The following is a 23,281-nucleotide window of genomic DNA, read 5'->3' as shown; positions in this document are numbered from 1 at the left end:
GAGATGGAATATATAATTATAAATTACAATATTTAGCAGTTTCGAAAAATATGATTTTATTAGAAACATTCTATGAAATTTTGCAATGGTACGTATACGCCATATAGATGTAGGTCTATACATGTACATATGTACTTACACATACATGTACAATCGAAGAATACAAGCGTACTATATAGATACAACGATACAAAGTACATTCTTATAAATTTCTATTCTGTTCGCGTATTCACGCATATTTATATTACAAAAAAATGAATGAAAGAGTGGAGAGAAACAAGAAAGGCACTTGTCGAACCAAAAACTTCGATATACGTATATGTTTTTAGAGATCTTCTTAGGCGAAATTGGCGTTCTTTTCGATCATAGACTAAGCTCACTTTTCCTTCTACTAATGGCGATAATCATGGAGGATTTGGTTGCATCTTTGCTTGTAATAGTTTCGCTTTTCGAACAATTTACGGACAAGCTGAATTTCGATAAAAACCAATCGACGCTCGGAGATGGATGGAATTGGAGATGGTTATCGCGAGTAGCCGATACTTTGAGATACACTGGTCCACCGCTTGCGGCTATCGCATCTAATGCAAATACTCATGTTCGATTAGTGAATGACAGAATGTCCGTAAACTGGCGACGGTTAATAAACTGGTAAAAAGGTAGTTTTGTGCGTTTGGTTAGTGGTCCATTGTGTTAGTGGCCATTCAGTAGACAAAGAGATGGTTTATAAAAAGGCATGGTAAAAAGTGATGTGTATATCAGCTTGAATATCAAACGGGACAAAAAGGTCGTAGAAAAAGGGACGATCGTAACATTTAGGTATCTAGTTTAAGTAGATGGGCGCCATTGGAAAGAAAGCAAGTCCGTAAGTTGGAACAAACCGATAGATTTGTCAGGCGTCAATGATTTACAGAACGCAACGCCTGCGCCTGCGCTTCGATACTATGTATGTATGTACATATTGGCATTTGAAACTATACGCTCCATAGGCAAGACAGGATACTGCTTCCTCTCGTTGCGCGACTTTGTCCTTGTCTATATTGGTAAATCACAGCAAAGTTGTTAACAATTAGTTTCCAAAAGAGGAATGCTATGCTATTGCCTGAAAACGGCAAACGATCATAAGGTATTTCGCGAGACGATCTACGACGCGACGCGAGGAAAAGGATGTTTTTATCGTCTTCCTCTACGGCCACCCATATACATTTTTATAAAGGCAAGGGAGGCTATATCAGATCAACGTATAATACTGTTTTATAGTCTCGCGTAGAGTCGTTCGCTAGCTTTTTGGTAAAGAATTCCCGTCTGGCTGCTTCTGCAATATCATGTTGCAAGCACATGCCGTGCGTTTTATCATCAATCGCCTCATCGTCTCTATACCTGTATACACAGACACGTCTATATGTATAACACGAATTCACGCGTATCTAACGTATTATACTATCGTTTGCCTCATAAAAAAGGTTGTTCCTTTTATCGCGGAACAAACGTAGGCCAGTGATGGCAGAAATTTACCGATTCGCCGGATACCTTTATATCAGTCTACAAATATACGTTAACAAATTTTCCTGGAATTAGCAACAAGCGAGGCTATTCGTCCACCCTATATATGTATATATTCTGGTCGATGGGCGAAACGTTTCCGAGACGTTGGCCGTGTTTCGTTTAGCCTCGAAATATATATATATATATATATATATATATATATATATATATATATATATCTGTTCTCTCTTCCGTTCTCTCGTCATACGGCTCCTTTCCGCTAATCTATGTTCTGCCGCAATTAATTCCTAGCGAAATACTCAATTACGAAACTACACAGCTTCGTAATATACTTATACTCGTATTTCTCTCTCTCTCTCTCTCTCTCTCTTTCTCTCTCTCTCTCTTTCTGTCTTCCTGCCTCGGCTGTGTGCAAAGTGCTATCTTCGATCTTGACCTCGACGATATCAAAGTAGCTTCGCTTTCGCAAAAATCTGATCTCGTATCCTCGCGCTTCGTGTTTCACAGAGGTAACAACTTTAAGTAAAAAAACCGGTAATCCGTGTGTCATGTATAGAAGAAACGTTATATGTACATACAGCTAAGAATTCTTGCTCGCCACGATCCCCCAACCACATGGAAGAAAGCATCTACAAGTTTTGCATGGTTTTCGGGTTCAACGGTTCCGTGGCGGATTTATCGATACGCTGTTGCTTTCTCTGTGCTCGCCGTTTCTTCGTCTTCGCCTCGGCACCCACTGCTAGGAAATGATTCTGGAAGTACTCCTCGATCTCCGAAAGCTTCTTGCCGTGAGTCTCTGGAAGCAATAGCCACACGAACGCGACGGCCGTTATGGAAACACCAGCGAAGAACCATTGTACGGCATGGGATCCTACGATCGTATGAAAAATGTATGAGAACAGAGTTAGAGAAGAAACATTTCCACCTACGTATATACACAAGAGTTTTCGTACGACAGAGTTTTCTCACAGAGTCGTGTAAAAATTTCTCTGCCCGGTATACCGATGTGGCACTCGCGGAACGAACGGACGAAGATGCGAAACATTTATATATATTATAAATATACATATAATCTTGGTCTTGTACAGTCAGTCTGATGACTGATAAATTATTTATCACACGAGATATTGCCATAGGCGCTAAATCTATCACCTGCTCGTTTCATAATCCCTTGGAGATACGCTTCTATGAAATTGTGTCTTTCTCTTTCTTCTTTTTTTTTCTTTTTTCTACGTATACCTAATAATACATTTTTGTGTTTAAAGAAAAAAAGTTACTTAGTAGTTGCCCAGTAGCTATCTTTTCAAGTATACATACGTCTGACAATGAGTCGAAGATATTACTATTGTATAAAGTTAAAATATTATTGCAACTAAATTAGAGAGGACCGGGGATACTAAAAATAAGAGTTACTTTTGTAAAGTGTTTAATGCGAGAAAAATTCCATTTACCATTTCTTTACTATTAAGAGATTTTACTATTGTAAATGGTGAAAATTTGTTTGTTTGCCGATAACGGTAGTGAAATTTGTTGAAATTTAGATAAAACTCGCTTAAACCATAGCGACTGACCGTAGGCTTCTGTAAGATATCGTATACGTACCACCAAGGAAGCTTTGTAAGCTTCTGTAACTTTGCAGAGCAGCGAACATTAGCAAGTTGGCTATGGAATAACTGATGGAATGGGCGATTCCTCGGATGTCGGTAGGGAATAATTCGGCCGTCATGGTCCAAGGAATAGTCAACATACCGACCATAGACGTGCAAACGTAAAGTAACAGACATACAACAGGAACCTGGCAAACAAATAGACAAACGCGATAAGGATGATCTACAATTTCGTCGTACAATTATTGAAGAATACCATTTGCATTTACATTTATATTTAGGTTGGAAGGCTTGCTTACCCAGTATCCAGAACGATCGCCGTTCTTAATAAGATAGGTGTAGTAACCGGAAACGGTCATGCAAAAGGCCATTCCCAAAGACGAGATTATACAGAGGAGTCGCCTCTTGTACCGCCTTAGCAGCCAAGTATTCACCATCGAACACAGGAAACGAGTTACACCAACTAGAATCGAGGCTATGTATGCATCCACGCCGGAACCGACTTCCTGAATGACAGTGATTACGATTAATCACGAAACGCAGCATGTATAATCGAATCGGTGATCTGACTATGCTGTGAACGTCGAGGAGAAATAGTTATTTACTTGGAACCAGGTGACAGCGTAGAAGAGAGTGATATAGATGCCGGAAAACTGTTGGAAGGAGAAGAAGAGGAAGAGTATCGTTAGTGGTTTCCATCCTGTGGGCTTCAAGAATCCCCTGAGTTTAGTGGAGACACCGCCGTGTTTGCTCTTTCTTTGTTCGCTCAATTTAATCTCGTTCTCCTTCACGATCGTATTGAACTGTGCCTCCGCGGCGGACACCTTGCCTTGCTTCGCCTCGTGCTTGTACAGCCTGCGATTCAAATACGATAGAGCGTTCGGGGTACGCTTACCTTTGTGGTACAGCGAAGAATCTGGTCTAGTAGTAATCGATCTAGCGAAAATCAGTTTTCTATCTGTTTTCGCGTCGTACGCGTAGCAAAATAAGCCGGCCTGCCTCCTCCCGTCTTCGATCGATATTAGCACATGAAAACGCACTCTTCCGTGCCACTTCTCGTTTCACTTCAATTCTGCCACTACCACTATCCACCCACCACCCTCACTATCGCCACTGCTACTGCTGTTGCTACTGCTACTGCTACCGCTGCCGCTCCTACCGCTACCCGCTACCGCTACCGCTGCTACCGCTACCCGCTACCCGCTACCCGCTACCCGCTACCCGCTACCCGCTACCCGCTACCCGCTACCCACTACTGCTACCAATACCGCCGACATAGATCGAAAAACTGATCGCTTTCATTCGCTTTTCCTTACCATTCCAATGATTTCTTCGCATCCTCCAATCGTCCCTTAGAGACGAGCCATACAGGCGATTCCGGGACGAACAGTTGCACCAAAATGATTGGCACGACGGCATAAATTATGCCCAGCCAGGCCACCAGTCTCCAATGAATGTATGCACCCTTCAAGTACGAGAGAACCATGCCAAAGGAGGCCAAAGTTGGACCGAAAGATATCATCGATCCTCTAAGTTCGGGTCTTGCGACTTCGGTGATGTAGACGATAGCTGGTGAAGTTGCCAGAGCCGTGGCCAGCCCGGACAACAATCGACCGACTAAAATCATCGGGATATTGGTCGACAGCGCTATGAGAATCCAGCCTGCGATGAAGGGGACGGAGCCGAATTGAAGGGTCCGCAATCTTCCCACCGTCTCCATTAGAAATCCTCCTAACAAGGCACCCAAAGGTGTGCTGACTACCACCACGCTGGCTGAAAATTGATCGCGTTTAACATCGCTGATATACTTGCTAATAATAATGGCTGTGGCCATTCGCTTCTCGTCGATGTCGAATGCCTGCTGCAAACAACCGACGTTGTATGTAAAAGAGGTTGTGTTGCAGTCGTATTCAATCGTAACGTTTCGCGTACGACTCTGCCGGTTGTTACGAAGTAACAAAGACAAGTGAAATGCTAATGAAAGTGTAGTTTAGTCAATAAAATAGAAACTCGTAAACCGAGTTACGCCAGTTATTATTTCGTTCGGCGACTACTCACCTCTCTCGCAGGTGTAATCTCGCGTTACACTCGGCTCGACGCAATCGCTCTGTTATTTCGTAAATTTTAGTCGTCTCTATTCCTTGTATCGTCGTTATCAACGCGCCTAACAAGTTGCTTACCGATCCAGGAAGTCTGTTCTTGCGTTGCGTGCAATTCCGCGTCCTCGGCCTCAAGGTGGGGGATCAAAATAGCCGAATAAGCCATGGCTAGTCCTACCGATATATGGAAAGACGCGGCAATGATGCAGGAAGCGATCTAAGGATAGATGAGATCGGACGTTGGATCGGTCGTCGTTCCACACATACATTATACATTATACATCGTATTTCGATGTTTATATCGATGATATTATACCTCGTGTATGGCATTTTTAATGGTAGTAGGCTCGACGAAGCCTTTGTTCAGACTTCTGCTCGATACGATCGCGTCTTTGAAACGTTCTCTCTCGTTCTCCTCGATGTTCTTCGATGCCTCGCGCTCCACACTGAAACACAAAGAGCCCGCGCCGGTCACCCACTCGCCCAGCAGCCCTCTTCTTCTCTTCTCCTTTCCTCGAAATCATGTCCGCCGATTAAAACGTTAAAACATTAAAGACGCGGCTCCACGGCGAACAAAGGAACGGCTTTCCATGTGTCGATGCATTTTTTATAACACGTATCAACATTTACGAGATTAAGCGAACCCGTTCGCTTCTTTATTCGGTTGCGAAGAACCTGAAGGCTGCATAGCCTACCGGCAATAGCAATATGCCAATATACGGCTAGCAGATAGATGGACGCGTTTTACGCGCGACAATTTACGATTGCGATAAAGCGTTTACATTTCTTTCTATAGCTCTATCTCGCTAGCATACGCGTACCCGCTGGTCGATTAATTTGTCGCTTGACCGCTGTTCCGTCCAACGTTAACAATGTCAAAACCGTACCACCACGCGTAGCTACGACGTACATATGCGTGTATATATAATTTGCAGGCGATCGTGTTTCGCAACGGTGACATCACGCGCATCACCGTTTATCGTGCACGCACGATGTTTATATCGCTGGAACTGGTAATTACGTACGGATAGATTTATAGCAGCTGGCGATCTATCGCGACAAGTTGCCGCAACTTAAATCGATCGATGACCGAGAGACATATTGAGAAAGCGTGTTTGTTTGTGAATCGTTTAAACGCGACACAGTGACGGACAGGAACAGATGTGGCAATAATTAAGCCGCTTTCCGACAAACAACATTCGATGATAATAGAAATATTTCGTTTACAAGCGAAAGTAATGAGACGCAGGATTATTTTTCGCCCGAGAATCGAGAACCGAGAACCGAGAATCGAGAACCGAGAATCGAGAATCGAGAACCGAGAATCGAGAATCGAGAACCGAGAATCGGGAATCGAGAACCGAGAATCGGGAATCGAAAACCGAGAATCGAGAATCGAGAATCGAGAATCGAGAACCGAGAACAGTATGCGAGCGTTGTGTAACCAGCAACCGCTGCAAATGAAAACACGTTTCGCGACTAAGCTGTCGGGTCTTAACTCGGCTCAATTAAAAGCGGCTGGAGGAATTAACGCGCGTTAATTCCAACATTTCCTCGTTGTATTCGATGAATACAACGGAGTCGAACGCTTTATTACTCGACACCGACGGACGGTGGATCCTGTCCATCTAACGTACATTCATATCGTTCGTACTTTCGTAACTTTCGTTGCTGAGCGCGAGATGGAGAAAATCAAAATTATATAATTTCTTGGCTAGACAAACGGACCGCACCAAAGAGCAACTCGGAGGGGAATTGTATCGCGTAACGTCGATGTATCGTACGCTTACACGCGTTTATCGCACGCGTTTATCGATCGGCGAAAAAGTCGTGTAAACTGTCTGGCAAAACGGCAACGATTCTGCGAATCAGCTTACAATGTGTTCGCGTCTCGTTCGATTCTGCCTCTCGATGAAAACGATTTCGACAACGCGTTTCTTACGACCGATCGACGTAACTGGCCATTAGACAGAGACTCTCCAACCATCTCTCGCCGATATACACTCTGATGATTATAACAGCTTGTCAGAATGAAATTATCGCCGGTCGGATAACTTTAAACGAGTGAAATGGCACTCGATAATTTCTTACGAGTGCAAAACGAGCGCAAAACGAGCGCAAAACGAGCGCAAAACGAGCGCAAAACGAGCGCAAAACGAGCGCAAAACGAGCGTATAACGACGGTGCACGATGCAAGTAACGATCGACTAGCATTCAATAAAGCAACGGCATGCGCGTTATCAATGAAACAATTACGTATGTACCGACGTGTCTATATGCTGAGGGGACGCTGTGGTGCGTTTGCAATCACAGAAATGTTGCTAATTGCTGTATTCGCGCAACCGTTTAATATTAGACAAGGATGCTTGCGTAAGTATCAGGTGCTGCTTGTTCTCATAATTTATTTAATTTTTTTCATCGGTATAACAAGCTCTCGTAACAAGTCGCGTGGATCGCTCGTCTATACATTTTCACTTTGCAAGTGAGCGTTTAACAGAGTCGGCTTAATACGATCGGTTCGTAATACGCGTTGTTACCACCGGAGGCTACGGAGCTACCTGCAACGCGATCTGCACGGAAATTCCCAGCGCGGTTTTCCCAGCGATCATAACACGCTTTAAACCCTTATCAAGTGTATACCGATACATGCTGCCATAAAAATTATTACGCACAGCTAGTTACAAAGGAGCGCCGGCTCCGATCCCTTGCCTGACAGACAACCCGCCAACAACAACGCTCTATGGAGCAAGCGTCGTCCTATGACTTTGTAAGATTATCGCGGTGTGTTAGCTGGAAAGCCGGAATTTCTTAGCCTCCTAATCGTATACGGTCTTACAGACGTACGGACGATAAATCGGTATCTAAAGCTCGGCTATATAATAAAACCTATCTGGGATACCTGTGCCTGACAGATGTTGGACAGCTTTTCTAAGAATAGCAATGCTGTAGAAAGGCCAGGCATGTACTATCCGCGCGCATATATATATATATATATTTTTTAGCGGTAACATCTTTAGCCTTAGCCGTAGGGTGTCGAAACGTAAAGTAACGCGGTAAATACGACCGCGTACCTCGGTACGAGACGAGGCAAACGAACAACACACGGCGAATTTTAAAATTAGCGGGGCCGTAGCTCGACTAACTCGGTTTAGCCGTGCAAATGGAAATTTCGAGAGAATCGAAAGTAGCGGGACAAATTTATTCGAAACATTTATATGCCAGGCTGAATACTCAATAGGAAAAGAAACGATAATGCGTAGTTGTCATCACTGGACAACTCGGTGCTGAGCTTTTTTATCACGACCAAGAGTATCAAATGACGTCACTTGGCGTTATTTCGACTCTAGTTTCCTTCTAGATAGCGATAGCCAGTTCTCCCTTTCGCGCTTCTTTCGTCTTTCTTTCGCGTCGTGATATTTTAAATGCAAGCCTTGCCAAGCGAAGTAAGAAGAACAAATATAAAGTGTTACGTCAGACAGAACGTATCATACTTAGTTATTGTTAGATCGACTCTGTTCATTATCGACGTCGTGATTCTTTGTTTGTTACGTGACGCGATCGATCGTAAGTCGACCAGTTTGAATCTGATAGATAAGATGGACAAAAGTAACATTTGGAGGGCACGGTGCAAAAATTTCGCTGACTCGATATCACGACGCTTAGATTCCTGCCTTATTTCCTTTCGGTCTAGTACGTATGCACTTATCGCGCTAACAGTAATTTACCTCTGCGCCGGTGGATCGTAAATGGACGTGCAAGTAGAATACGCCTGCCGGTATACGCGTATTTTCTAAATCGCAGCAGTGATAGAAGAATGCAGCACGTTGCACGGTTCAACTCTCTTAGTGCCAACTATAGCGATACGCGTCGCTTATTGTCAGCGTTTCACGGTTTTGCGGTTATAATTAACGATTCATTTCATTCGCAATTCCATTCGCATCATGGTAATTCCATTAGAGAATGGTCGTCTCCGTTTAGCTTTTAAATATTAACTGGATCGTTCTTCGTTTTTCGTTTTTCGTTCTGTGTTTACAAGTTCCCACTATCAGTTGCGTCCGTTTATGTAACGCGTGCTCTCGAGATACCAACTATATTGGCAGAAACCGTACACGACCCCGGATCCCAGATCCCAGATCCCAGGTGCCAGATCCCAACGCATGGTTAGATCGGAGGTTGTTTTCAAAAATCGAGATGACGATTGGTAAACACGAATGTAAATTTGCTCGTGTCTATAATTTCATTAAATTTTCCCATTTTGCCCACTTCTAATACGTTCGACACGGTCACCATCTTCGTCGAGAACTCAATTTTCTTTGTGGAAAATATCTCGCGTTTTGTCTTTTGTTATTTGCGTTGATACATTCTTTTTCTCTTTTTTTCTTTCTTCTTCCTTCCTTTTTTCTTTTTTTTTTTCTCTTTTCTTTTTTTTTTCGTTTAACGCGATTCGACATTGATAACGTTGTGGAAGAGAGGACAACGACGAACGATATAGCGATTTAAACGTATCTGTCTTGCTGACGCGTTCAAAACAAGAGTATCGGCGATTTATCGGCTGGCAAAACTGGTTCTCCGGACCGGAGGATCGAGTCTTCCTGTTATTCCCCCGAACGAGTTTCGTGTGCTTTCGTTCGTACTTGGCCTCCTGAAACATCCATCCTCCATCCCGTCAAAATTTTATACAACATTCACTTCATCGCCAAGTAGATCAAATACCATCGTTGTTAATCAAATACACGGTCGATGGTCGAAAGAACGATGAATCCCGCTTGAACGAAGGACGCTTTCCAAAATTCCCGTCGTACGTCGTATCGCCGTTATACGTGCGCGAATAACGAAAACAGATTCGATTAGGTTCTCTCGTTCGAGGACAGCCGAGCAATCACAATAACGTATTCGCTATAGGATGTCGCCATCCTCTGAATTTTCGATCGACGATTATGAGCCTTGCTCGCTGTTATGAAATAGAAACCGATCGGTCGACAAAGTCACCGATCGAACGCGTGATTTTCAGCACCTCTCTCTCTCTTTCACCGAACGATCGCGTATTTGGCTAGCGTAGGAAACGATACAGCCTCCATAAAGCGGAAAATCCAGATTCCATAAAGAGGAAAATATTCAAACTAGTAGCATAGCGCGGCGCATCAACGCCGAACGACGTTGACAACGCTGAACACGTTATATCGAATTTAGCCCAACTAGCAGATATTTGATAAATCAGAAAGAAATATTGTCTGACAAGCGCGCGATACAAAATGCTTTATACCCTCTAGAAACGACGCCGTCGAGGATCACAGAAGGCATTTGCTGTAGAAAGACGCTGCGTAAAGAACCGTTCCCTAACGCAGATGGAAAGGCATAAACACGATCACGACAAAGGTGAAAAAGCGAAAGAAAAACCTCTACGAACCACCTGTCGATAAAACCTGTTGGCAGATTTGACGGTTCGTACCTGACAACACCCGACAGATCGGGCTTATTAGATCGGCATATTAGACGAACATATTATTTCTTGCTCCGACAAGATTATTAACTACAAAGGCTGTCCACTTGCCGTTATTATATCGTGTTACTCGATTTATTTTACTTCGATTTCTTACCTTTTCACCGTTGCATTCGATTTCCGATATCTTCATATCGTTGGATCGTTGAATCAAGCGTGTGTAAACACATTTTCTTAAGCGAGACTAACCTCAGCGAATAAGGATCCATAGCTGTTGTTTCTTATGCCTCTTCTTCTTCGCACCACTGCTACACCACGTGTGTGTATCAAGCTGCGCCTGCTGCCTTCGCCTTTTTCTTTGGTTAACGTGCTAGTCAATCTCACCACTCCTGTAAAGAGCCCCTTGTCTGTCAACTGAGAACGTGGATTTCGTACTCGGTCACCACCATTTTACGTACACTCTGGAAAAAGAAACATCGAACAGAATTTTAGCAATTTCTTTGGCCAATTTCTCTTCTCCGTTGCACGAAACGATCGCCAGATGATCGAACTCAGTTCGCGTTAGCTTGCGCAATTCTCCGCGCAAAAGCGCACATTGTCGTCAGTTGTCACGAACGTCTCTGTCTCGAACGAGGCCCGAGACCACACGAAACACCATCGTGGCTAATGACACGGTAATTTCCTTGTTGAAACCGCCTTCGTGCCAGCGCGCTCACTTTCTATGATGCCAGGCAGATTTTTTACCTTCATTCGTGCAGCCTGCCCACCTATACAGCGTGTATGCTTCTCGCAGAGAACGCGCGACTTTTCCTTCGCGAATTTTCCTCCAGTACGGCTTCGATAACGCTAGCCTAGCTACACTCTACGCCGCCAACCCAATCGAAGTCGTCGAGCCAATATCAAGCGAGCCAAAAGACAGCTTATTAACCGTTTATTAAACGTTTATTAACGAAAAAGTTCTCTCTAAAAAGTTATAGTTAAAGGTAATCGGTGTTCGACGATCGACGAATAACCTTTGAACGATAACGGGTTCGATTCGAGGAATCGCGAGCCGATTAAATCGCGGCACGCGGCTATGCTGTGCAATTCCTCTCGATCGGAATAAGGGAATAAAGGAAGGGAGGATCGACCGCGTTCTCGATCTTTGGAAATCTGTTCTCCGTTTCTCTCCTCTGGTCGTTAATGCCACGTCTCCCGCAGCCAAGGATCGCATCGAGATTGCCGGTTAACGAGTACCACGCGATTTCTCGAATCGTTCGATTCTGATTCACGATCGAGATAACGTCTTTACGCCCGATTGCATAAGAGATTCGCGTGCTCAGGTCCGTCACGTGATACGCAATTAAGGATCAGATACTTATTAGGAGTTATTTGTCAGGCGGCTTATTCTTATTCCGCCACTCGGTATATTTAATTAAAGTATATTTTACGCTTGCTCGATATTATCTCGCAGACCGTATCGTTTCGTTCGATGCTTTATTCCATCATTTTTAATGCGTAGGCCGTGTTTCGCGTACTCAAGCTAATTATCGCGGATTAGTCGCCGATCCTATGTTAAATAAAACATTAAAATAGATTAATTTTACAATGGGCATCGTTATCTCGTTTAATCGCCGATACAACAACCACTAAACGGTACAAGATAATCCACGCGTCTCGCACTTGTGTAAGGCAATTTATCTACTACTCGACGCTACTCGAAAACGTGACATCGCAAAATAATTATTTTAATCTTTGCGTCATGTTTAATCTTCACAGTTTTTATGTTTTAATGTTCGCGTGAACATCGTGAACATATTTCTGGACTTGAAGTACGCCATTCCTACGTATCATTTCTACGTATTATTCGTACGGTTTGTTTTTCATTCGAACGTAAAACGACAATCGTCTACGTGTAAATCATTGTACATGGGTGACCAGGTCAGAGGTCAGAGAGTAAAATTGGATTCGCACAAAGCAAAGCGGCACGCACTCGGTTTACGTACAGGTGCGGCGTAGCAAATATTACGTCATTTACACGATTAAATCACTCGCGCTAACCATAAAGATACTTTGTTGTACTTTGCAACTATCGCAATATATTTAATCGTATTATAACGTCGCTCAGAGAAGGTAGTGGAAACGAAACAGAGGAGCCCGAGGAAACCATCGTTTTATACTCATACTCTATACTCTATACTCTATACTCTATACTCTGCAGTACATATACTACCCTATACTACCCTATACTACCCTATACTATACATTCTGAACGATTTGGCCGAACGAAGCATTGGATCGATTTGACAACAAATCGTGCTAAATATCTTTTCAATAATTTTCACACAATCTTCGAATAAGAATCATGAATATCTAGTATATACGATGCATACGATACAACGTATAGGTTCGAGGTTAGATTAAATTCGATTATTTAAAGAGCCGTATATTACCCTCATCGAGATATCGAAGTAGGCGTAGGTCACTGTCACACAGAGTGTCTATTTTTGAACGATCGATCGTCTGTTCACACGGGTGCGAAATATTCACATAACGTACAGAGTACACGAGTTCTATCGAACCTCCGGCAAAGACTGTTCTCGAAAGCGGTTCTTCTTCTTCTTCTTCTTGGTCTTGGAAAGCTTGGTTTGAAACACGATTTGCCATGTCTGACTTTCAACGGACAACTCGTATCATAGCCGAGTTTCAGCTCGCCGTCGATTTCTGACACCCGTACTCGAGACTAAAAACCCGAAACCTGCCCCTTTGACCGATTCTATGCGAGAGATAACGACGACGACGACGAAGACGGCGACGAAGAAGACGACGACGACGACGACGACGACGACGACGACGACGACGACGACGACGACGACGACGACGACGACGACGGAAGGATCGATCGTCGAAAAGTCAACGGCACACAGGACCGTACCTTCGTGTATCCGTCGCATCGATCCATTTCTAAATTGTTTTTAATTCAAAAGAAATTTCCTATATTCCCCGTTCCTTGCGTATACGCGCCGATAAAACACTTGACAAATCTAATCGTAAATGTACTTTGTGTACAGCAAACAAATTGGTACTCACCTCCTACAGTCGCGACTTTTCTTCTTCTATTTTAAATTCGATCCTTAAGCCTCCTTCTTTCGCTCTTCTTTCTTTGTTCCTTTCTTTTGCCAATGTTCCCTCTCTCTCTCTCTCTCTCTCTCTCTCTATATATATATATATATATATATATATATATATATACCTATCTATCTATCTATCTATCTCGCGCGCGCACGTTTTTTTCTTCCTTGCCAATAGAATAGAGCAGAAGATTCGTTCGGTCGTTCGTCCGGATACCAACAGCTCCTGACGTACAGTGCGCGGTGGCCAATACGCGACTAAAGGCTGGGGAACTGGGAACGCTTGCTTCGCGGTCGATTGTCCCTTCCCATTGCCGGCGCTACAATGTCTGTTTTCTGCACTGGTATGGTACATACATACATACATATATATTTATATTACTGGCGACAAAGCGAGCAATTTAAGGGTTGCTGACACACATGGAAAATAGAAAGCACAGAGCTCCGGCTGATACCCCATACTACACGATGCTAAACTAAAGCAACAAACGATGATATAAAGTACTGGTGGACAATGACCCATTCTCGTTTGAAATGTTCAGTCGATGGGCAATTCCCAAGCTCGTGACATGAATCGATTCGAATGGTGCAAATGCAAACCGTTCGTCGAGCGTTTCAAGCTCGAGAGACCACGATAGATCGTAGGTTGTATTTTGCGAAACACAGTTCCACGTCGAATTTCAAGCAATTATCCGGCTGAAACCGGATAGGTTTTCTTTGTTTTTTACTTACGTTTCTTTGGTTTTATTTTGGTAGGATCGTTATTTCGTTTCGAACGAAACAGCTTCACGAGATTCACGAGATGTCGATCGTAGCAGTATGTACGAGTTCACGTGTACGGCAGCGTGTATTGCGAAAACAGCCGCGAGTACGGAGGCGTGTGAATCACGTGAACGACGAGAGAGATTCGTCGCGTCTATTGTATGGTGCACCCGGTGTACCCAATACACCGTATACGTAAGTTTTGCATAGGTCTATCTTTGGGGAGCCGGGTAGGAGGGATGCACGCGGAACGACCGAATGTCTCGAAACGAAACAATTCGAAAGACATATGGGGAAGGGGAAAGGTTCGCGGTCTTTAACCCATTTCCTCAGGGTCGCCGTCTCGCCTTCTCGCCTTCTCACCTTCTCGCCTTCTCGCCTTCTCGCCTTCTCGCCTTCTCGCCTTCTCGGTGGAATCGGTCGGTGTACGTTCGTCCCACTTGACCATACAAAATAGTAAACGACACCATGGATCTTATCTTGGACGTTTTGTTGATTTATTGCCACGTGACATTTCTTTTTCTTTATTACGCCATCGTCATAATCGAGTAACATATTTTTGCAGTTTTAATCAACGGAAGAAAACACGTAGATTGCTTCAAGTGCAGATGCTTTTTTCCGTGTAGATGATAGAACCGTCGAATAGGTAAAAACGCGAGAAAAGAATGTGTCGCAAACATGTCAATTGTGAAACGTAATATCTTTGATCGAATAGTTATTAAATGATATTTTGCTAGACGACACAGATAATAATAATAATTATTAAGAGATTCGGTATTTTATCGTATGTGCCGATCCAAGTTCCGTGTTATATCAGTTACGTGTCAACAGTCGACTCATTGGTATATACATATACTATACATATACTTGCGCTATGTATCTTTACGCTAAAATGCTAGACGTTTAAAACAATTAATCGTTGTTGCATATTCTTGACGTTTCTTTGCAACTACTAGTCGATTCGATAGCATCGGCAAATGCTGCATCGTCTGTGCGTCATACGTTGCTCAACGTGTCGAATACGAGCATTTTCACTAACTTGACGCCAGCATTAATTTCGTCCGAATCAATACCATTTACTTCAATGAGGATCAACCAATGCACATAGCGGTTGACATTGATATATAGTCGTCGAGATGTTTGCAGACGACCAACAACATGTTAGATAAATGTTTGACGGTCGTTAGGTGTAAGATCAACATTATTTTGTTTTGCGAAAATATTTGTTAACGCTAGTTAATACTACTAATAACGTAGTGATAAGATTATCTGTAATGCAAAATCCAATATTGCTAGCAACAGTAACAACTGGCCAATGACATTACTGGATCAGGAATATTTAGGCCAAAGAACGCAACTTGCGTGATCATAGATATATTAAGTTGGTAATGAAATTTAGTTTTTTTCCTTTCTAAGAATTAATTATCGTTGGTATAGTTTCCATCGTTAGTTGTTTCTCGTTTTCAAACACGATCACGAGAATTTGTAACGAGCGTTCGTAATTTAGAATCGTTTCTCGAGTTCAACTATTCACTTGACCTAACTTCATTGCCGCTAAATGTACCTTTGTATTAGATGGCATGGCATAGCATAGCATGCCGTCGCGAAAGCTTCGCGCCAATTTATCCGTTTCTCTTTCTTTCTCTCGTTCAAACCGTAATTTATATACATATAAATACTATATATATGAATAAATGTTATACTATACTATACAATATATATATATATATATTATATTATATTATACTATATATATATAAAATATATAAATATTACATATATATATATATATGTATATGTAATATATAATATAAATATAATTATATAAATATGTATATATATAATATTTAATATTATATTATATTTATTTCATATATAATATATATATATATAAAACAAATTTTTTATATAAAAGATTGCGCTTTCTCTTAATAAATTACTTTCCAACTCAACACGATGCGTTCGTATTTAATTATCTTAGATGAGATAAGGTACGGATTTTATCATAAATATACGGCAATTTGGCATAAGAAAATAAATTTACCATCAAAACTACTACGATCCTTACATAATTACTATATAACATTCGAATGTACCTACAAAAGTTATATATACCTATTAATGTGCAAATATTTAATCGTATTTGACGTACGTAATTTCAAGTTTCGCGGCTTAAGGAGATTAGATTACCGTCGGTAAAGTAGCCAACGGTGGTTATTGCGCTAACAAGACAAGTAGTACGTTCCGTTTTATAGTTACAAACCAAAATGGCTGTCGTGAGTAGGCTTTTGCTTGCTACTAATCGAAAATTATTTCATACAAACGAGTTATTGGGGAAATTACTATGGAAAAATAACAATTATGCGTTGCAAAACCAAGGTGATGAAGATAATTATGTTCTCTAGATAGAACAGTGTATATCGAAGGAGTAGTAGTGTTTTGTTACGCAACAAATTTTCCCACGAACGCGAAACACTGTGCCTGTTTACAGAATTGTTCTTACGAGAATTAAACGTGATCAACGATGACTACCGGAAAACTAATCAACTTGTTTCAAATAGTTTCAAATGCTTTGTTGACGAATGTTCGAAAACTAAAAATTTGCTAACTTTTAGGAACGGTAAGGCGCATGTCGGAACATCGTGTTATGGAAGTAACTGCAAGTCGATGGCAATGGCATAAAACTAAAGATTGGCTGCATTTTTACACTTTTATGGGCGTGATACCTGCTGGTTTGCTCATCTTTTATTGCAACGTATTTATAGGGCCAGCGACCTTAGAACCAATACCAGAAGGATATATTCCAAAGCAATGGGAATACTACAGAGTAAGACAGCGTTGAAAAAATACTTCTAAATACGTATTGCAGGCAAAATTGTAAGCGTAAAACCAATGCTTTTTCTATAGCATCCGATTACAAGATTTCTTGCGAGATACATGTTCGCAAACCAACAAATGGAATATGAAAAATTACTTCATAACGTGAAGGTAATTGATAACAAGAGAAGATTGTACTTGTTACGACAACAAATAATGAAGGAAGCATGGGAGCACGAGGACTATAGATATTGGAGCTTTAGAAGAAGTTCTGCGGAAGAAGTAATAGATCTAAAGCAATCTATAGATAAGAGAGAACTCGATGTATAATACATCGTAAGTAACGTAGAGTTATTATAAACTAGAAAGAAAATCGATTTAGTCAAGTGGTTTAAGCATTAAGCATGATGTACAGCGTATAGGATTCTGTAATTTAACAGCGATAATATAAATAGTGTATGATATACAGAATTTTTTTGTCGCATATTTAAGGCTATCTTTCCCATTCTTGTGCCATTTCCGACATTTATCTATTTATTTGTTTGTGTCATTGAACGATTCGGTATCGAACAAACGTAGACGTCACGAACAATCGCTACTCTATCGTTGACACTAAATCTCTGTGGCACAATAATAGTTATGCGATCTGTTTGATTAATTATGCGAGCTCTATCTTATCACGGACGAGGCACAGAACCCCGTTTCTCGTATATTTGTCTCTGATCTTATTACGTATATCTGCTATCGGCAATCCATTGCATTAGTTTGCTTTCCGCGCGAAAAGGATAGATGTCGCCACAAACTTTTCTCATTGTCCAACTACGAATACATATGCATACATGTGCATACATGCGTAGTGTAGCGAACAGTAACGAAATTCGAAATCAAAATTCCCATCTTTTTTTTAAATAAACTTATTAAAGTTTATTCGTTTATCAGATTAAACGAGATTAAACTCGCTGGAAGAATTAGGTTTAATGAAAAATTGTATTTGACAAAATGTCGCGAAATTTGTACACTTGGATAGCTTCGTGCTCACTTGCTTGGAATGAAACGGTAAGACGGGGATTAGATAACGTACAATTATCGTCATACGATAGATTTAAACTCCATTTGGAGAATCCAGGCTCGCCAGTGTGTCAGGTGTTTAGCGATTAACACGTGAATTTTAAACAAGTGAGTAGTTCCAAATACAATAATAACTCCAGACTCTGTCGCATCGATAGGTTTATTACGAAGCGTTCTTTAAGTCACTTTAATCCGCTCTCGCTAACGCACGATAGAAATTTTACATTACTTACGATTAGAAATTACAGCAAGAAAGCACTTTTCTCTTGCTACTCTTTCGATAGGTGATTCCTTTCTTTCATTTCTTTCATTTCTTTCATTTCTTTCATTTCTTTCATTTCTTTCATTTCAGAGTTGCAGTCTAAGAAGTCGAGCATCGATTAACACATGAATTTTTCAGTTTATCGTTTATTTGAAAAATTACATCGCTGTTTGCGTGGCTAGTTTTCAAAGTGAACCCGAGTAAACATACGCACGTATGTATATCTATAATCAGGTTTTTTTAAATTATTTTCATTAAAATTAAAACCAAACTTGTGTTCATCCCTTACGAACGAACGCGAACAAACATCTTTATATTGGCAGCGCACAGCGAAGATAAGAAAAATCTAATTCTTACCTACTTGAACAGGATGTCTAAACAGGAGCAAAGGATTGTTTCTATCACAGAGATGGTCCGTTTATCGGTATAATATCGGTTCTTGTTACAGGTACCGATATTATTCTCCTCGGTCGTACTTGTACCTGTTTTTTAAATAACTAGTCATGCAAATTAATCAAATCAGCGTCGCGTCGGTATAGTGGGAAATTTTATTTCCGGTCGCCAGCCGCAGGTGGTTGTTTTTCCCGCGAGTAAAGTGGTAGTAAACAAAAAGATGCTGCCGGTGGTGAATCAGTTGTCACGAACCACCGACTCTGCGATTATCCTAGCGGCAAGCTAATGATACGGACAGACACAGGCCGGTGCCAACTCAATCGTCATAGTTAGTGGTCATTGCCAAGGTTGGATCCCGATATCTTGCATAATAACTCGGCGTTCTCTTCTACGATGCTATGCGATGCTATGCGATGCCATGCGATGCCATGCGATGCGATGCGATGCGATGCGACGCGATGCGATGCGATGCGATGCGATGCGATGCGATGCGATGCGATGCGATGCGATGTGATGCGACACGACGGAAGGAAGGCTGGTCGCCAACGACTTTGCACGTGCATACGCGATATCTACGCTTCGAGCCGTTTCCTCGCGCGGATCCATCTTCAATTATGCCTGCGAATCTTCGTTTCCCTTTCTCTCTCTCTCTCTCTCTCTCTCTCTCTCTCTCTCTCTCTCTCTCTCTCGTGTCGATTACCCGCGTTTCACGGGACGCTCGATCGTCTCTCGTTATGTAATTCCTAGGTTCTATACCTATATCTATAGTAGGACGGCGAGGAGCCGAGGATACGCCGAGGAGATACACGGAATCTCGAATAGTTGGGATCTGTATCGTACGTTATCGTCGCCGATGATTGCTATTTTATTTGATTTAATAGATTTACTTTACAATTATGATACCTACCTTACTATCCAGTTATCTACTCCTTAGTCGACTAATCGCTTACTCGCTTAACCCATGCTACTCCCTAACTATCGCTACTTTCTTACCACCTAATCCTATCTTTGCTCTTGTTCGTCTTTCCCATTCTTCCCTGATCTCTTCCCAGTTGATTTACTGTTTCCTCGTTGTATTTTTCCAGGCTCGTTAGTCCACAACATCGTTGGTCCATCTACTCCCCCTTCGCTATCCGTATCGTACGCGTGGCGACAAATTCCAAGTTACCTTCGATTCCATAAAATTTACGTAAAAATTACGTACGCTTACCGTACGCCTGGTTCAGCGTTGCGTGCATGTACTGTGCATGTTATGCATTTCGAATTGCATATTGCTCGACACTATCCTCATCCGATGGATAATGGAAGGTAATTAATATCTAAATGCGAAGCGTTTACCTGCCACGAGCAAAACATTTTAAAAGCCCCGAGTAATTTGACACGTTTAATCGTTTTTGTTCATTACAGACTATCTATCGGTATAAAGAGGAAACGAAACAACGCGATTATACGTATATATAGAACGGCGCGATACAACGCAACTTGCGTTTTACGAATCTAACGATTCATCGTGATCAGTCCTTGCGGTATGTCCCATAGTAAGACGTTGAGATAAAATAATAAGAATTTATAAGAATAAGAATCTCCGAGCTTCGATATCTTAAAATCAATCTGAATCTTGAGCTTTACGCGGAATAATCAAGCTTGTTACTTGTTGCAGGTATAATAATATAGAGTAACATAATAACGGGACACCTGTTAGTCTATAATATACCGAATAATTGACGGAACGGGGGAACGAGAAAATACCGCGCGTAGTTTATTACGCCCGACGAACGAAAATACGAAACTACGTGGACACGGTTCAGACAATCCTATGGTAGAGTTACGAGTCGAATTTTCAGTTCAAATATTTTCAAGCGTGGATCGCTTAAAAATTGTTCGTCATAGAACTCGACGAATTACAAAGCAGGCTACCTAGCTTCATTCGAGTAATCATAATCCGATCGTCCTAGCAACCGCTAAAACACCGGAAGCAGAAGAGATTTCGATTCGAGCTTTTGAAAAGTGCACGATCAACCCCAATGCTTCCTTGAATCTCGCAATGAGCGATACGCGAATTTGGAAGACTAGCGCCTGATGGCATCGGTAACCGCTGTGTGGTACTTTTACACTTATTATTTTTTGATAAGTCATGAAGAGTAAGAGTCGTTAACGTTCGGATTTCTATGACAAGTTGGGAGAATTAGTTCGTTAGAATAGGTGTAAAAAAAAGCAATTGCAGTTGGTCGTAATTCCGAGAAGAAATGTGTACATGGTACACATGTTGGAAATATTATCGTGTTAATTTCGTTCATTTCGTTAAAACTTGATGAAAATCGTAGTTTTTCGTCACTTTCTTATTTTTTATAATTGTATGCGATAAATCTTGAGATTCTTAGATCCTTCGATGCCTGTATCACGTCTGTTTCTGCATCGATCGATCTCGACGAACATTGTTATTGTTATTGTTGAATATCGTTCAGCGCGCGTGGTACAACCACGAATTCTGCGAATTTACGAAACGTATCGTTTCAATTTTCATTGCACGGGCTGAACAGATAAAAGAGTTGTAAAAGGTGACTTTTCGCGATTCTGTTTTGTTAAATAACAATTTTCTGAAAAATTTGTTTACGCGTCATCCAGTAAACTAATTCGTGTAACGCGTCGGAACAGCTCGGGTCGTTGAACGCGATTTCAAAAAATTTCTTTTCAACGTTTTAAAAAGTGTATTATTAAATGCGAGTGACTGTGTACATGGGTATCGCAGGATCGTCCGATATCGAATTCAGATTCACTGTAGCACACGTGCAAGCTTCGTCAACCGTTAAAGATCCTAACGAAGCCGATTTAATTTATGCGTAATCCGTTGAATAGATATTAAGGGATTAACAGAAAATTGACCAGGCATCGTACTTCATACGATGACGTACATACGCATGTAGATGAGCAAAATCGATAGAAATTCGACGTTTGAACGATCGTTATGGTTTGGTCGAAGAATCAGGTAATAACTTTAAGAGAAAGTGTCATTAGATTAGATTGGAGAGCGTTTACCTAATAATTTGTATGGTCGGGGCGAATCTAATGCTTTCGGTAAATCCTTTCCTCGAGAATCCGTCTGACCTCTTAGGTATGTGCCGCGATCGCGAAAGCAATCGTTTCGATACTGCGAACGTATGATAAATCGTGGTGTTTTTGTCGGAAGAGACTAAGAAACGCGGTGTAAATGAAAAAAAGTCGGCTGTATTGCATCATGTTATTAACAAGGTGCGAGTGTTTGCTAACTTGTTGCTCGTAACAAACGTTACGAGGGTCATGGTTTAGCGACGATGCAATAATTATACAATGATAATTAAATAATTACGTAACCGCGTTGGGAAACACGTTCATGAAAAATTCGTAGATGCATGGAGGATCGGAAATGATAAATTACGTTAACGCAGGTATATAATATAAGTATAACGCAGGTTTATTAATATTCATAGAGTATCTATAGCTTCTATACTCTTCTATACTTCTATACATCCGGAAGAAAAAAATGGTTGCTAAAAAATCGGGCAGCTCGTTTCAATCAAATCGATTCAATTATACGTACGTATAATGTAGACGTATTAGCAGATGGCGTAATTTACGATCAGATTTTATTAATTGATACGTTTCGTTCTAGAACGAATAAAACGAGAAAATGAGCCACCACCTATCGACGAATACCACAGCACAACGAATTATTCGCGATGGATAAATTGTACGTTATCGATTTATTTCATATTTCTATGAAACTCTGTTAAATCAAACGTTTCTATCGAATTTCTCATCGATGTGTGACTTTGGTAACTTTGATCTGAAAGGTGAGACTTTGTTAAGTCTGATCAAGCAGACCTAAATTATTCTTTCGATGTACGGTCAACGGTAAGTACGTAACTATGCCGCGTTTAATCATAAGATACACGGAAATGGCTAGTTATTTAAAAAATAAAAAATAAAAGATCTATAAACTATCGCATGCGATTATGTGGCAGGTGGTAATCTTACCGATATAGTTACAACGCTTCTATCATCGTTGTAGTCATCGAGGCTTGCGTAATAATACCAAATGAAACCTGATACGTTGTCCGTTTTCCGGAAATTCCTCTCATCTTTTCCTTCGTCTTTCTTCTCTCCCTCTTCTTTTTTCTTCTTCTTCTTTTTTCCATTTTAGTTTAACACTTTTTCAGCCTCGACACCGAGCCGATGGT

The 23,281-nt window shown here is 41.3% G+C and overlaps 3 protein-coding genes across 9 annotated transcripts in view; 2 read left to right on the top strand and 1 right to left on the bottom strand.

The window, feature by feature from the left end:
- Positions 1-23,281, top strand: part of LOC122575290 (facilitated trehalose transporter Tret1-like) — a 37,800-nt gene that overhangs the window by 476 nt on the left and 14,043 nt on the right. The window contains exon 1 of one of the 4 annotated variants that reach the window (XM_043744047.1): positions 18,777-18,885. The exons of 2 other annotated variants lie outside the window; for them this stretch is intronic. The gene's annotated coding sequence lies outside the window, so the exon portion shown is untranslated. Of the gene's footprint in view, positions 1-18,776; positions 18,886-23,281 lie in introns of those variants that run through there. One more of the 4 variants, XM_043744053.1, reaches the window with a different exon arrangement.
- On the bottom strand, positions 32-23,225 carry LOC122575292 (facilitated trehalose transporter Tret1-like). Of its 4 annotated transcripts, XR_006319394.1 has the most exons (10): positions 13,722-14,029; positions 10,902-11,113; positions 5,529-5,658; positions 5,294-5,429; positions 4,430-4,886; positions 3,719-3,968; positions 3,413-3,619; positions 3,109-3,301; positions 2,085-2,377; positions 32-2,022 (listed from the first exon to the last, which is right to left on the bottom strand). XR_006319394.1 is itself a non-coding variant. In XM_043744056.1 (9 exons), exons 2-9 carry the CDS (start codon positions 10,919-10,921, stop codon positions 2,136-2,138), a joined length of 1,635 nt encoding a protein of 544 aa, XP_043599991.1. In that variant the 5' UTR covers positions 10,922-11,113; positions 23,079-23,225; the 3' UTR covers positions 32-2,135. The 4 variants fall into 4 exon arrangements, 3 of the variants coding, with proteins under 3 accessions (XP_043599991.1, XP_043599992.1, XP_043599990.1); XM_043744056.1 differs by lacking the exon at positions 13,722-14,029 and adding an exon at positions 23,079-23,225 and having other exon boundaries at positions 32-2,377; XM_043744057.1 differs by having other exon boundaries at positions 32-2,377; positions 10,810-11,113.
- Positions 16,743-17,812, top strand: LOC122575297 (NADH dehydrogenase [ubiquinone] 1 beta subcomplex subunit 5, mitochondrial). The gene is made up of 3 exons (XM_043744070.1): positions 16,743-16,903; positions 17,140-17,351; positions 17,432-17,812. The coding sequence occupies exons 1-3, from the start codon at positions 16,792-16,794 to the stop codon at positions 17,669-17,671; spliced, it is 564 nt and encodes a 187-aa protein (XP_043600005.1). The 5' UTR covers positions 16,743-16,791; the 3' UTR covers positions 17,672-17,812.

The sequence above is a fragment of the Bombus pyrosoma genome, linkage group LG14 (assembly GCF_014825855.1).
Source record: "Bombus pyrosoma isolate SC7728 linkage group LG14, ASM1482585v1, whole genome shotgun sequence".
NCBI lineage: Eukaryota > Metazoa > Arthropoda > Insecta > Hymenoptera > Apidae > Bombus > Bombus pyrosoma.
Note: the sequence above shows the minus strand (reverse complement) of the source record. Positions and strands in the feature narration are given on the sequence as shown.